General features: G+C 50.8%; 1 protein-coding gene across 1 annotated transcript; it reads right to left on the minus strand.

The window, feature by feature from the left end:
* Positions 1-524: 524 nt before the first annotated feature.
* On the minus strand, positions 525-9,851 carry CMTM7 (CKLF-like MARVEL transmembrane domain containing 7). The gene is made up of 4 exons (XM_014548436.1): positions 9,669-9,851; positions 5,576-5,674; positions 2,752-2,833; positions 525-842 (listed from the first exon to the last, which is right to left on the minus strand). Exons 1-4 carry the CDS (start codon positions 9,849-9,851, stop codon positions 829-831), a joined length of 378 nt encoding a protein of 125 aa, XP_014403922.1. The 3' UTR covers positions 525-828.
* Positions 9,852-15,775: the final 5,924 nt, after the last annotated feature.

Below are 15,775 nucleotides of genomic sequence, written 5' to 3' on the forward strand. Positions count from 1 at the left end.
CCCCCCCCCCCCCCGACCCCAACCTGCGTGGTCCCCGGGGAGAATCTCTCCTTGAGCTTCGCGGGCCCCTTCACTTCACTCCTGGTTTTACAACTTTTCGCATCGATGGACTCCTACACTGTGTGGTCTTTAGAGACTGGTGCCCATCCTGCTAGCTTATTCTTCTGGTTTAATAAGAATCCTTCTGCAATTGGTCAAGTCAATATTTTATTTAAAAAAAAAAACCTACACACACACACACACGCACACATCCACACAAGCACACACACACACACACACACACACACACACACACACACACAGCTCACGAAGGCAGAGCCGGGAAAGGAGACTGAGATCTCGTCTTTGGCGCCAGGCTGACCACAGAGTGCTTCTCTTCCACAGCCGGCCGCACGTGAAGAAAGAGAGCCGATGCCCAAGCTGATAAATTAGGAGAGGGCTTGGTTTTTACAGGGAGACTTAAGGCAGCGCCACTCCCGCGAGGAGTGGGATTTGTGCAGGAGCATCCAGAAACCTCTCCGTTGTGTTAGGTGTGGGCACCAGTCCCGGAGGCCGTTTGAAAAGCAGGAGGCAGAGACCAGATTTCCCTGGAGCTGCTTTTCTTTCCCGGACGAGGAGAATGTTCTCCGAGGAGAATAGGCCGGAGAGAGGGGTCCGGAGCAGCTCGGGAGCCCAGGAGGGAGTAGAAGGCCCTCCGTGCCCGGGCAGGGCTTTGGCACAGGAACACAGGTTCGGAAGTCTCTCCTGAGGTCACCGGCCCGCGGGTCCTCCTGCCTTCGGGGCCACACGCCCTGCAGGGCCTCCTGCTGCCCGGAGGCCGCGGTGTCCTCAGACGGCTGCATCTTGGGAAGGAAAAGGCAATGTGAGGCCGGCCGGCCAGGGCGGGGCCCACCCAGAAGTCACACACCAGCCGGGTGACCCACGTTCCGCTCGGTGCACTGCCTTCCTCCACCCAGCACCAACTTTCATTGGGATTCTTTTATTCTGTTTAAATGCATCTCTTAAAAAAAAAACGGGCTGCACTTGGGAAGGAAAAGGCAATGTGAGGCCGGCCAGCCAGGGCGGGGCCCACCCAGAAGTCACACACCAGCCGGGTGACCCACGTTCCGCTCGGTGCACTGCCTTCCTCCACCCAGCACCAACTTTCATTGGGATTCTTTTATTCTGTTTAAATGCATCTCTTAAAAAAAAAGTTAAATAGTGCAGAGGGGATTCCCATCCCTATTCCTCCCCACCCCAGGGTGCAACATTTTTTACAGTGTTTTCATCATTCATTTTTGCCCTTACACAGCTTTACAGAGATATCATCCATATGCCATAGAATTCACCCATGGTCTGCACTGTAGTCGCAGAATTGCACGACCATTTTAGAACATTTTCATCACTTCAACAAGAAACCCCATGCCCGTTGGCAGGCAGCCCTTGTCCCACCTCCCCTGAGCCGTGAGCAACCGCGGAGCTTTCTGTCTCTGGATTTGTCTATTCCAGCCGTGTCGCCTCAATGGGACCCTACACTGTGTGGTCTGTGGAGACTGGCACCCTTCCTGTGAGCTTTTTGCCAGTGGCCCTGGGAGGAAAGGGAAGCTCTTTCTGCAGGAAATGTAATGTAAATGCTGCCACGTTTTTCATGCATTTTTTAAAAAAAGAACAAAGAAAGGAAGTGCTAGATCAAAGAAAGAAGAGGATTAATTAAATTAGTGTGTTCAAGCTTTCAGCGATTCTTAAGATAAAAAAAATATTAGGTATGGTATGGGGATATATTTATAAGGATGTTCATTAGAGCGTTTTTTAGTAGCAAAGAATTATATAACAACAACAAAGATAATGCCCCTCACAGGAGACAAGTAAACTGTAGCACAGACATGCAACAGGGTCAGTGTGACCCCATGGAGCCATTAAGAAGGACAGAAGCCCTGGCCAGTGTTGTTCAGTGGGTAGAGTGTTGGCCCACTAACCAAAAGGTCCAGGGTTCAATTCCCATTCAAGGGCATGTCCCTGGGTTGTAGGTTTGATCCCCAGCCCCAGTTGGGGCACATGCAGGAGGCAACCAATTGATGTGTCTCTCTCACATCGATGTTTCTCTCTCTCTCTTTCTCCTCCTCCTCTTCCCTCCCTCCCTTCCACTCTCTCTAAAAAATCAATGGAAAAAAATATACTCAGGCGAGGATTAACAACAAATAATAATAATAAAAAGAATAATTAAAAAAAGATGACAGAAAAGAGCACCTACCAACATGGGGAAAGTGTGTCAAGTAGAAAAAGGTCAGGTTACAAAATAACCCACACCGTTCTGATCCTTTTAATCAAAGCGACATGTATACATATGTATCTCTAGCTCTCTCTCTCTCTCTCTCTCTCTCTCTCCATCTCCATCATCTCCATCTCCATCTCCGTATATTACTCAGAGAGAGGGGATACTGGAAGGAAAGACGCCCAGCACGTGCTATTTCGGGATAGTGTGAGGACAGATGGTTTTTAATAAAAACATTTTGTTCTTATTTGCATTTTCTAAATGTCCCATATTTTCTCTCTGTCATTAGGAAACATGTAAAGAAAATGCTTCTCCATCAGAGGCTGGCACGTCGGGGCATTCCTGGGCGCGGCAGGCACGGGGCCGAGCAGAGGTCCCGGGCACCTGTGCCTCGCGGCCTCCTCTACAGCAGCCTGTGATCTGTTGTGAGGCCCGGAACAGGCTGTGCTCTGGCCCCTGAGTTCACGGAGATCACCTGTGTTCGGACAACCAGCACTCACCTGTGGACTGGGTCACACAAGAGATCTTGTAGGACAGCCACACGCTCGCCAGGCAGAGGAAGGTGGCCACGAAGCCGAAGATCTGCACAGGAGAGAGGGGAGAGGAAGTTCCCGTGTCAAGGGCCAGCCACCCATCCCTGTGCCTGTCCCTGCACTGACTGTGGCGGGGAGGGAGCTCAGGGAATCACTTGACCCAAACCCTGCGTCCTGGCTCAGATGCAGAGACCAGGCCCTGTCCCCAGGGCTCCCAGCTGGGACCCAGGTCTCCACCCCTCCGTCCTCCTCACTCGGGGCAACTTCACACCCATGTTCAGGTTGTTTCAACCGAGCTGGGCCAAGCCTCTGTACTTGAGTTATCCTGGGCTAACAAGAAAGAAAAAGGTGGAATCGTGCATTTTAATTTGGGTTTTAAAATGTATAATGTTCAAATGGATTCTATTGGTGTGATAGCACTGTTTGCATTTCATTCATGATGGTTTCTGTCTGGCTTCATAGCTGGGTGAGAGCCAGGAGCTGAGGCTTTGCTATCTAGCCTTACGTTTGCACATCCAATATAATAAAAGGCTAATATGCAAATTGTCCCCTCGACCGGGAGTTTGACCAGGGGGTGGGGCCGGCCAGCCCACTGCCCATGGCCCCTCCCTTCCACCAGCCTGGCCTGATGGCCCCCATAGGACCTCACCTGTGCATGAATTCGTGCACTGGGCCTCTAGTATTTAAATAACATTGGACTAAAATACGTTCAGGCAGTGAGTGCTCCTTTAGTTTCTGAGGGTCCACCCAGTGCTCAACTGTGGGGCCCTCACCCCGTCCAACCTCCTCATCTGTGGATGGGGGACGGGGTGCCCAGACAGGAAAAGGGCCTTGCCTGGGGTTCATCAAACGGGCAAGCGAGAAGCAGGCACACACTCTGGTGTCTGGCATGGAACTGCGAAGCCTGAAGCCATTTTCCTCACTTGTGAACAAATCTGGCAGCTGCAGCTAGTTTATGGGGCACTTACTCTGCACCCACCAGTCTTCTAACTCTGCCAGGTGGGTCCTGGTGTGACCCTCTCAGCCCCTCACTTTGCAGCTGAAGAAATGGAGGGTCAGGGGGTCAATGAATTGCCCGGGGCCACGGAGACAGCAAGGGCCCGACCTGGGACTGGAGCCCAGGGAGCCTGGCTCCAGAGTCCACACTCCGCTCTCCCTGTGGCCCAGCTGACCTCAGGCTGGCAAAGAGCCCCAGGCTCACTATGCTGCCACCAGGTGCCCTCAGAAACCACTGCTGCCGTCCAGGAGGGGCCCAGGGGAAGGGCAGGATCTTCAAGGCTGGGCTTTCTCTTCAAGCCTGGCTGCTGGTTTGCATAAGGGGCTGCCCGAAAAAAAAACCTCTCCCCTCCCCCCAGCTGGCTCCTTTTGTACCGACTGTCTGCACCACATAATCAGCCTGTTCGAGCCTGTTCCGGCCTCTCATTGTCTGTTCTGCACAATTAGCACATTATACACCGTCCTGGTCTCCAACTGTCTGCACTGCATAATGGAACAGCTTCTTCATTATGGCCACATAATGCCCTTCCGGATGGCAATGCCTTGTTTGCGAAATGTACCACGCGCCTTGGCCCTGACTCCTGAGTTGGATCACCACTCTCCCATAAGCAAGGACCCTATCTTTTTATTTCTTCCGGCTCCTCCACGGAACCAGGCCTGGTCCAGGCACAGAGATGGTGTATAATAAATGGGATTCCAGGGCTCACACCATTCTGTGCCACCTGAATCATAAAACCCAGTGGGCCTCTCCCCATGTGGGCCTGAAGCACAGTGGGCACAACTTTTCTTCGTGCCCCTCCACCGGCCTGTCTGCAGGTGGAACCCTGTGGGTGGCAACCACACCTCTCCTTGGAGCCTGCAGGGAGGGGGTTCTGAGGGGTGCAAGGTGGTGGAGGGGAGGGAGGGCTGTGGGTGGCACCTAAGGGGCATGAGTGTTCGGAGGAGTGACCTTCTGCCCCATGCCGACCTTTAGAGGGCAGGCTCCACCCCTCGGTGGAATTCCAGGTGTGAACCCACTCTTGGCCCAAAGCCTCGGGGATTTTGGTAAAGTCTGCACATGAAAGAGTAGCTGTCACACAGACAGCTTTGCCTAAAACTCATTTTAAAAGTCTTACTCCTTAGTGAGGCAAATCGGTACTGGCCCACAGGCCACCAAACGGAAAAGAATTCGCTAAATCAGAAATCATATGACAGGAATCTATAAATCTTTAAAATAATGGCATACACATATGTATATATGCGTGTGTATTTGTGTGGTAGGTATAAATGGATCCCACAGCACTGCAGTTTTGTACATTTCCATGCTACTTCTGTTCAGGCTATCAGAGGGGTCAATTTCACCTTTGAAAGGAATAGGAGGATTCCTTCCTGGCCTGAATGTGGCTAAAAGTTAGGACTGATAAAGCTAGGACGGATGGCCGACGTCACCAGCAGATCACAGCGCTGTTCCCTTGGGCCCAAGAGGCTCCAGAATATTTCCCCGCACGGGGACGAGGCAGCCACGAGCCAATGACCACAATGGACACGTGATTTCAAATCCACTTGCCGCCCGATGTAAGTGGCGGCTGCAAGAGAGAGGCCCGGGCCGCTGGGGCCATTTGTTTGCCAACAGCCCTGATGATTCACCTCCTGAGACCCTCCGTTTAAGCCTCTTTGGGGACCGGGCTGGCTGGATCAAGGTGGGTACCGATCCTGAGAAAGACCCCAGAAAACAATCCCTCCGCTGTCCCGTCAAGAAGAAAACGAGCCCGGAAAGCATGGACTCATTGCGAAGGCGCCCAGAGGAGATCCTCACCGAGGCGGCTACCAGCTCGCTCTGGCTGTAACTCTTGGAGGCGGCCACGATGGAGGCGATGAGGAGGAGCAGGGTGCCGATTAAATAGTGCAGAAGTTCCTGGGGGCAAAAACAAAGCAGAGCCGTGGGTCGGAGGTCCGCTCCTGGCGCCGAGAGGAAACCGGGGGTCAGGAGAGATGAACAGAAGAGGAGGGAGTGTAGCACCCCGACAGGAGCAGCGCTGATCACGGCCAACAGATGCGTAAGGTGGTCAGGATGATGCGTGAGGCTGGCCAGGATGGGGCCGAGCAAGAGAGAAAGGATGCCAGGCAGGCAGGGAGGAAGGAAGGGGACAGGAAGAAAGGGCATTTCCTGGGTGAGGACAGAAATCCACCAAAGGCTGCTCCACTCCTGAGATCAACCTGTAGACGGTACCTTGACCTCCGGCCCCCGAGCCTCTCCCAGCACCCAGGCTGGAGAGTTTAAGCAAAGCTCCAGCCCCGAGAAGCGAGGCCCCTTAAAGAGATGGGTGCCCTGCCCTGGCTGGTGTGGCTCAGTGGATAGAGCACTGGCCTGCGGACTGAGGGGCCGGTTCCGGTCAGGGGCACATGCCCAGGTTGTGGACTCGATCCCCAGTGGGGGGAGGCAGCCGATCAATGGTTCTCTGTTTTTCTCTATGTTTCTATCTCTCCCTCTCCCTTTATCTCTGAGATCAATGGGAATATATTAAAAAAAAAGAGAGAGAGAGAGAGAGATGGGTGCCTTTCGCTTCTGCCTCGGGAATATATTAAAAAAAAAAGAGAGAGAGAGAGATGGGTGCCTTTCGCTTCTGCCTCAGAGAAGGCTTTGGGCTCACTGAGATGGCTCTGGTGGTGCCTGCCCTGTGAGCCGTTTTTTAGTTGTGGACTTGACAGGTGCTTGGCCCCCTCCGACCCGGAGTGAGAGCCTGGAGTGTGGTCCCGGCCCTTTGGCGAAGCGCCCGGGCGTGTGGTGGGCGCCGGCGTTCTCATTCCTAAGCCCGCCTGGTTTCGTCTGCATTTTGTCTTCCCTCTTCTCTTCTCCCCAGAAGTGCACCTGAGGCCAAGCTCTGCGGGTAAGTCTCCTGGTGGGACTGACTCCGCCTTTGCTCCGCCCCCGGGTGGGTCCGCAGGGCTGTCCGTTGCCGTCCCACTCACTCTCCAGGATTAGGATGTCATTCAGCAGCATGGAAGCACTCCCACCTCCTTCTCCTTCCTCCCCAGTAAATACCAGGTCAGAGCAGGACTGGGGTTCAAGGCCATTCGTAATGCTCACTCTGAACCCAGAGCGTATGCATGTGCAGTCTCCAGCGAGAGTTCGGAGAAGATTCCTTCGTGAAGTTCTGCCCATCAGGGCAGGTGGCTGTTCAATGTTGGGCAAGCATCCCACTTTCAGGCTGCAGCTCCTGTCAAAGCCGTGCAAAATCGAAGACCCTGACTTCTCCCCGAGCGACGAGAAAGGAGTATCGCAAGGTGGACCACAGAGATTTTGACCAAGAGCAGATTAAACAGGAGGTTCCCTAAGCCAAGATTCTCTGGGGGAAATGACTTGAGAGACAGGGTCCTAAGGGAAGGTGCCAACATGTTCTGGGCTAAAAAACTGTGTGGCTGAATGTATCCTTCCAACATTCACGCCCCTTTCAGCCCTCCCTCATTCTCCCCCCACAGCCTTTACTCTCTCCTTTGCTTGTTCCTTGTGAGTATCAGGGAAGCCCAGAGGAGCTTGCTCTCAAAAGCAGCAAAAAGGTGCCACAACTTTGAAAGGGGCCTTACAACTTAGCAACATAAAAGGAATTTCTCTTAAAATGTGAATGATTAAACAATTCAACCAAGAAGCAGAGGTTGTCAGACTAGATTTAAAAAAAAAAAATCCAACTACGTGCTTTCTATAGGAGACACACTTTATATTCAAAGACACAAATAGGTTGAAAGTAGAAGGATGGAAAAGACGTGTCATTCAAATAGCAACCAAAAGAAAGCTGGAGTGGCTATAGTTGTATCAGACAAAGTAGATTTTAAAACAAAAAACGTTACCAAAGATTAAAAGGGACATTTTATAATGATGGACATGTCAATTCGTCAGGAGAATATAACAATTATAAACATGTATGCACCTAATAACAGAGCAACAAAATACATGAAACAAAAACTCAAATAAATGAAGGGAGAAATAGATAATTCAAAAATAATAGCTGGAGGCTCCAATATCACATAATGTTTAGAACAACTAGGGAGAAAATCAACAAGGAAACAGAAGGCTCAAACAATACTATCAAACAACTAGACGTAACAGGCATCTATGAAACATTCTATCCAACAACAGTAGAATATACGTTCTTCTCAAACGCACATAAAACATTCTTCAGCATAGACCGTAGGCCAGCGGTTCTCAACCAGTGGGTCTCGACCCCTTTGGGGGTCGAACGACCTTTTCACAGGGGTCTCCTAAGACCATCGGAAAACACATATATAATTACATATTGTTTTTGTGATTAATCACTATGCTTTAATTATGTTCAATTTGTAACAATGAAATTGGGGGTCGCCACAACATGAGGAACTGTATTAAAGGGTCGCGGCATTAGGAAGGTTGAGAACTACTGCCGTAGACCATATGCCAAACCATAAAAACAACCCCAATAGATATAAAAGGACTGAAATAATGTGAGGTGTGTTCTCCAACTACTACAGAATAAAATTAGAAATCAATAGCAGATAGAAATTTGGGAAACTCACAAATTTGTAGAAATTAACACATTCCCTAACTAATTAATGGGTCAAAGAAGAAATCACAAGGGAAATTAGAAAAATTCTTGGAGATGAATGAAAATGAACACCCAATACACCCAAATTATGGGAAGCAACTAAAGCAGTGCTCAGAGAGGTGTCTATAGCTGTAAATGGAAAAAGAAGAAAGGTTTCATATTCATAACCTAACCTTCACCTTAAGACACTGGAAAAGACGAGCACAGTAAACCTAAAGCAAGAAGAAAGTCGGAAAATAGCCAGTGCTGACAGGATGTAGAAAAACCTGGAACCCGAATACATTGCTGATGGGAATGTAAACGGATGTGCCACTTTGGAAAAACAGTCTGGCAGGTCCTCAGACAATTAAACATAGTGACCATGTGACCCAGCAATTCCACTCTGAGTTAGAGTCCCAAGTGAGTGAAATCATGTCCATACAAAAAACTTGCACATGAATGTTCATAGCAGCAGTATTTGTAATAGCCAAAAGGTGGAAACAGCCCAAATGCCCATCAGGGATGAACAGATGTGGTATATCTGTTCAATGGAACACTACTTGGCTATTATGAAGAGGAAAAAAAGTACTGACACACAATACAACTTAGATAAACCATGAAAACACTCTGCTAAGTGAAAGAAGCCAGTCACAGAAGACCATATATATGATTCCATTTACATGAAATATCCAGAATAGGAAAATTTAGAGAGACAGAAAGTACATTAGTGGCTGGTCAGGGCTGGAGGGGATGAGGGGTTGATGGTGACAGTGAAAGGGCATGGAGTTCCTTTCTGAGGTGATGAAATGTTCTAAAATGGATTGTGGTGATGGTTGCACAGCTCTGGGAATATACTAAAACCCACTGAATTATACACTTTAAATGGGTAACTGTATGGCATGTGAACTATCAATAAAGCTGTTTTAAAAAATAATATAGTGGGAAGAGAAAACCCTGGCAACTTTGAACTCTTTCCTCAGACTCTGCCGGTCCATTTTAGCTGACAAATGTTATCATCCAATACTCACAAGGGTACAAATACCCATCACCTTTGTCAGCTTCTTCCTTCCATGTTCCTCCTCCCAACTCCCCCACACAGCCCATTATCTGTCACTTGAGAGGATAAACATTGGGGTGAGAGGCCGAGTTTTCCCGTGGCTGGAAGGTGAGTGTTAGAAGCAGCGGGACATCAGACAAGCAGAGATGTCCACCAAACAGTGGGAAATTCAGGGCTGAAGCAGCAAAGGATGGTGCAAGAGGTGGGGTGGGCAGACGAGAGGGCTCCAGGGGGTCTCAGTGCCCAGCTAACACCCTGACTTCCGGGCTGAGGGCAGGGCCAGGCCACTCCCTTACCGACAGGGGCCAGCTGATGCAGGTGAGCACGCGGTAGAGGCGGAAGAGGTGGACCAGGTAGAAGGCGAGGATCATGATCAAGTTGCAGATGGTGACCACTTCGAAGTATCTGTAGGCGCTCTGGCTGATCCACGGAGAGCTCCTCACGCAGATGAAGGCGATCAGCAGGCTGACCTGAGACATAAGCACAGACACACCTCAGAGAAATGCCACCAGGACGGGTGCCCAGGAACAAACGGCAACAGCGTAACAGAAACACGAACAACCACCGAAAATCGAGGAACTGCTGCAATTCAGGATGTTTTCCTACAAATAGGCTGGATGGGTACAATTTCCTGCAGTTCAAGCCTTTAAACTCTCTTTTTGTTGTTGATGCTCACCAGAGGATATTTTTCCATTTGTGTTTTTTTTTCCGAGAGTGGGAGAGGGAGAGACAGAGAGAGAAACATCGATGTGTGACACATTGATTGATTGCCTCCCGCATGTGTCCCAAGCAGGACCGGGGATTGAGCCTGCACAGAGGTACATGCCGTTGACCGGAATTGAACCCGGACTCTTCAGTCCGCAGGCTCCATCCACTGAGCCAAACCGGCTAGGGCAGGATCTGTTCTAAAAGGACAACTAATTTAGGACAAAATTTATTTTATGTTGCCCCTTCCCTACAGAACGGTGATTCTCAGAGGGTGTGTGCGTGGGGGGGAGCGGGGTGTGTCCTTTGGTGATGTCTGGAGACATTTTTGGCTGTCCCAGCCGTGGTGGGGGGTGCTATCGGCATCGCGTGGTACAGGCATGGGTGCTGCCAACCAGCCCACAATGCACAGGATGGTCCCCTGTCTCCTTTGTGGCCCAGACGGTTGTGCTGCTGTGGAGAACCGGCTGGAGGACATGGGAGTCTGTAGAGAGAATCAAACCACAAAAACGGATCTAACGCCGGTAAAGCGGTCAAGGCTAAAAACGCTTGCTTCCTGAAGCCCCTCAAAACACACGCTCCCCAGGCCCTCGGGACAGGCACAGCGGCCAGAGGGCCCCCTGGGCTTGCAGCCTACGGTGCACACGAAGAAGGCTCTGCTCAACAGATCAATGCAGAAGAGCGTGACCGACGAGAAGGGACCCTCCACACTGGCCTGGTTCCCTTTGCTAATGAGCAACGTATTTTCATGTTCTCGGTTCCTCTCCGGCCGGCCAGCCAGCCATGGTAACAGAATGATTCACACCTTGAGGTTGTTCCACGGCCGAGGGGAGGCTTGCCTGCCTCTGGAGCGTGCGTGCTGGCCAGTGCTCGGCTGCGTGGGTCCCCACGCCCAGATCTCCTCTACCTCTCAGTCCGACACCGACCCCCTCGGGGCCGGGGCGGTTTAGTTCAAGGCCCGCCTTACATAATGCACACAACCCAGGAGGCAGGCAGTGCATTCCCGGTGAAGAAGCAGTTCTGCACCAAATTTAACGCAAGGATTAGAATAATTCTTACAACCTTTCATCCGTGACACTAGCTCTTTCTTGTGGTCACACAGAGATGTGTGGGGTTTCCCAGTGACCAAAAGGGGCCCGGGCAGGTCTCCCCCGAGCTCCCAGGCTGAGAGCACATCGCTGCCCCACCACAGCCCCTCAACCCTCCCTGGGCAACTCGCTGTGAAACGAGACTTCCTGAACTCTGTCCACCCACTGGGCTTGAGTCCGCCTACTACGACCTCTGCTTTAGGCAAGCCCAATGCCGGAAAGTCTCATTTAGACAGCAGAGGCTGTGCACGCAGGCAAGCTGCTGGAAGCTTCCTTTCTGCCCAAGGGTTCTCCCACTCCTAGTTTAGAGAGCCAGCATCTCAGCTAGTGCACGTGACCAAAAAAAAAAAAAAAAGAGTTGATTGATAGCGATCTTTTCAGGAATTCTTCTAAGGCCAGTGGGTGGCCTCTGCAGAGGCTGGAGGCCCGGAATCAGTCAGATCCATGCCCAGGCGGCCACCAGGAAGGAGAAGCATAAGAAGCGACAAAGCAATGGCGGAGAAAAAGGCCCTGGGGTGTTGGTCCCCGACCCCCCGCTGACCCTCTCAGGACCTCTTCTTGTTCCCTGTTAGAAAAGCAAGTCCACAAACACGTCTGAATTCAGGGATGAGTAGGAGTTCTGAGCTCAGGATGGAGTGAAGGAGTGCCCCCGGCTCCTTTCGTCCAGGTTTTGTTGGTAATCCTCACCCGAGAATATTTTTTCCATTGATTTTTTTTTTAAGAGAGAGTGGAAGGGAGGGGAGAGAGATAGAAACACCGAGGTGAGAGAGACACACAGATTGGTTGCCTCCCAGACACGCCTGGACGGGCCGGGGAACGAACCTGCAACCCAGGTACATGCCCTTGACCGGGTATTGAACCCCGGACCCTGAGGTGCTCGGGCTGACACTCTAACCACTGAGCCACACAAGCCAGGGCTCATCAAGGTTTGTTCTTCTATATTGAACTGTCATGGGCACTGAAAATAAAGTATCTAACATAAATGTCCATTAAAAGCAATGTTGCAAGGACCCTCAGCTTAGGGTCTCACAAACCAGCCCCATCGCCTCAGATTAGAAACCAGCCCTTTTGCTCCAAACCGTGTCCCTTCTGACTCCATACGGTCAGAAGAGACGATTTTTGTGAAAGTAGCCGTGGGTTTCAATTTCACAGGAGATGAAGCCGGCCTGAGAGACACAACTGTCCCCTGAGAACTCGGGAACTCAGACAAGCTGGTCCTAACTCCTCAGCCAGGCGCCCGACAGCCTGGCCAGGTTCTCGGCCGGGTGGTGTCCCCAAAATACCCCGCAACGCCATACTGAAGACTTTGAATGAAGGTTACTTGACAGGCAGCCGGTGCCAGAGGGCACCTCGACCCTCCCTCGTCTCCCTGAGTGCAGGAACTACGTCTCCCCCGTGACAGGTGCCTCCTGCCCCAGCCGGGCCGAGAGAGACCACCTTGGGACTGGAGCTGAGAGATCCTGAGCCAAAGGCTCACAGAACACTTCAGTTTTTGTTTTGTTTTTAAAATATATTTTATTGATTTTTTACAGAGAGGAAGGGAGAGGGATAGAGAGTTAGAAACATCGATCAGCTGCCTCCTGCACACCTCCCACTGGGGATGTGCTCGCAACCAAGGTACATGCCCTTGACCGGAATCGAACCTGGGACCCTTCAGTCCGCAGGCCGACGCTCTATCCACAGAGCCAAACCGGTCAGGGCAGAACACTTCAGTTTTATAAAAAGGTTCCATCACTGAGCCTCAGTTTGCAATCCGCGCATCTTATTATGATTCTCTCGTGCGCACGTTCTAAACTGGCGTTTCTCCTGTTGGTCTAATCTCAGCCTGAGGAAGAAATGGAATTTTGAAGGCTAGCCGGACAACTTTTGGAGAAGACTCAAGAGGTACGTTCTGGAGATGCCTTCTTCTGAGCTGGACAGCAGAGGCCTGGGGTGGACTCGGGGCCCCTGCCGCCTGCAGCCTGAGCCCTCAGCAGGCCTGGCCCCTCCATGCCCCTGTCTGGTCTGGTCCACTGAGCATGCCTGTGTCTGGCTGAAGCTGGCACTGGACACCTTTTGTTTTAAGAGCCCTGGGCTGGATTCTGGCAGGTCACTGACCACATCGTTTCCCCGTTTTTTAGTCTGACCTTGGAATACTGTGTCAGTGAGAGAGACAGGCAGGAGGAGAGGAAGTAACGGATGAAAGGTAACATCAGAACATCTCAGGCCGGCCCGGGGCCTGGTCGCACCAAAGGGTCTCGGGTTCGATTCCCAGCCAAGGGATGTACCTGGGTTGCAGGTTTAATCCCTGGCCCCGTCGTGTGTGTGTGGGAGGCAACCAATTGATGCCTCTCTCTCTCTCTTCTCTCTCTCTCTTCTTTCTCTCTCTCTCTCTCTCTCTCTCTCTCTCTCTCTCTCTTCCTCTCTCTCTCTCTCTCTCCCACTCTGAATGGAAAAATATCCTCGGGTGAGGATTAACAAACAAAAAAGTCTCAGGCCCAACTCCAAGAGGCTTTTCTGCAAAAGCCCGGGAGAGGAAAGCCAGGCGTGTTCACACGTCAGAGACGTGGACGATGAGACTCGGGGTGGAAAGGGCATGGAGACGGAAGCAGGCCCACAGGTGACTCTGCCTGGCAGTGGGCAGGCAGAAAGAGGAATGCACACTGTCCCCACCTTTGGCTGAATTCTGCCCTGGGGGGGGGTAGGCAAATTTACCCCTGCCTTCCTGGTAAAGCCCCCACGAGTCATCACTAGGAAACAGCCCTGGTACCATCTCATCAACACCCACGGGGAGAGAACCTCACCCTGGCTTACTTCCTCTGGGCCCCTGTCTCACTCACCAACATCAGACTTTTGCTACACAGGCTTCTTCCCACCCCCTCACGCTCAGCACACAGTTCTGTTCTGTATTCAAATATAAAAATGCCATAGAAAACCCAAGGGAGGCCCTAGCTGGTTTGGCTCAGTGGATAGAGCATCAGCCTGCGGACTGAAGGGGCCCGGGTTCGATTCCAGTCAAGGGCACATGTCTGGGTTGTGGGCTCGATCCCCAGTGAGGGGCGTGCAGGAGGCAGCTGATCCACGATTCTCCCTCATCATTGATGTTTCTATCTCTCTCCCCCTCTCCCTTCCTCTCTGGAATCAATAAAAATATTTTAAAAAAAAAAAAAAAAAAAGAAAGAAAGAAAACCCAAAGGGGGGGGAATAACGGAGGGAACATTCTGCCAGGGGTCTTGGGGTCCAGGCCTCGAGCAGCCGGGTAATGTACTCGTTTCTGAATGGAACCAGAGTCACCTGCAGTAAACGAAAACACCGGAGCCGGTGTGTGTCCTGCTGGGAACCTTACCGGAAGGCCACGGAAGAAGCTGCGGACAGTGGTTGCTTCTGGGGAGGAGAATGATTTAGTGGTTTAGAAAATGCGCTTCTTTTGTTCTCCTGTGTTATAAAGATCACAGATTAAGTTGTAAAATAGCATTTTTTAAGGACCTGTCTCGGGGATCTTTCATGGCACATATATGCAGATCTACCCTTTTCTTTTAATTGGCTGCAGCTTTATCTGACCTGGGGTTTCTCAGCCTTAGCACTGGTGACATTTGGGGCCATCTTATAGGACTTTTAGCAGCCAATAGTGACAACCAAAAATGTCTCCGGATCTTTTCAAAGGTCCTCTGGGCGAGAACCACTGCTTTAGACAGCCTCTTATTAACGAGCATTTATCCCATTCCCAGTTTCTGACAAATTCAGACAATTTTGCTAATGTATTCTTGGACATACTTCTTTGTATGAGCACTTCTAGAAGATTCCTGGAAGTGAAATTACCGGGTGAAAGCATTTTTACACTTAAGATTTTGATGTTTGCTGCCAAAAGGCTATCCAAAGAAGATATGAGTTTCCCCGCGTAGGAAATCTTGCCAAAACAGATTATCATCAGTGTCATGGAGCTGTGGCAGAGGATGGCACGATTCATTCACCCGATGTTGAACTGAGTACCTACTATGTGCAGGGCATGCAGCGGGGAGCAGAGTAAGAGGGAAACCCACGGGGTCCCTGTACTCGCAGAGCTTGCATTCGAGTTGGGGAGAAGGGTAGTGGACAAGTTAACCAACAAACACGTTGCTAGGCACTGATTGCAAGGCAGGGTTTTTGGCAGATGTTCACTGGCCAGGAGATAAGTCTGGGTCTTCTGTGAATTAGGCATTTTACGGGAAATCAGTCTCTCAGCGAAGTTTGTCCTAGATGATGTATTGTAGAACTGTATTCCTGAAACCTATGTAATTTATTAACCAATGTCACCCCAACACATTCAATTTTTTAAAAAGTTTGTTTTTCCGAAGGCATGTGCCTGAGATTCTCCATTTCATATCCTCTAAAATATCCATTTTATTTGTTTGCTTGCTTATTTATTTTAATCCTCACCCGAGGATATTTTTCCATTGATGTTTTAGAGAGAGTGGAAGGGAGGGAGAGACAGGGAGAGAGACACATCAATGTGAGAGCCACATCGATTGGCTGCCTCCTGCATATGCCCCGATCAGGACTAGGAATGGCGCCTGCAACTGAGGCACGCACCCTTGACCGAAATCAAACTGGGACCCTTCAGTCTGCAGGCCGATGCTCTATCCACTGAGCCA

The sequence above is a fragment of the Myotis brandtii genome, unplaced genomic scaffold (genome assembly GCF_000412655.1).
Source record: "Myotis brandtii unplaced genomic scaffold, ASM41265v1 scaffold506, whole genome shotgun sequence".
NCBI classification, from domain to species: domain Eukaryota; kingdom Metazoa; phylum Chordata; class Mammalia; order Chiroptera; family Vespertilionidae; genus Myotis; species Myotis brandtii.

What these genes read in the sequence shown, in the direction of transcription:
- CMTM7 (XM_014548436.1), bottom strand. Translation starts at nt 9,851, where the DNA reads ATGTCTCAGGTCAGCCTGCTGATCGCCTTCATCTGCGTGAGGAGCTCT. An exon ending in GCATCAGCTGGCCCCTGTCG is followed by an intron (nt 5,675 to 9,668) that starts GTAAGGGAGTGG and finishes TTTTGCCCCCAG; the next exon opens with GAACTTCTGCACTATTTAAT. An exon ending in GCGAGCTGGTAGCCGCCTCG is followed by an intron (nt 2,834 to 5,575) that starts GTGAGGATCTCC and finishes TCTCCTGTGCAG; the next exon opens with ATCTTCGGCTTCGTGGCCAC.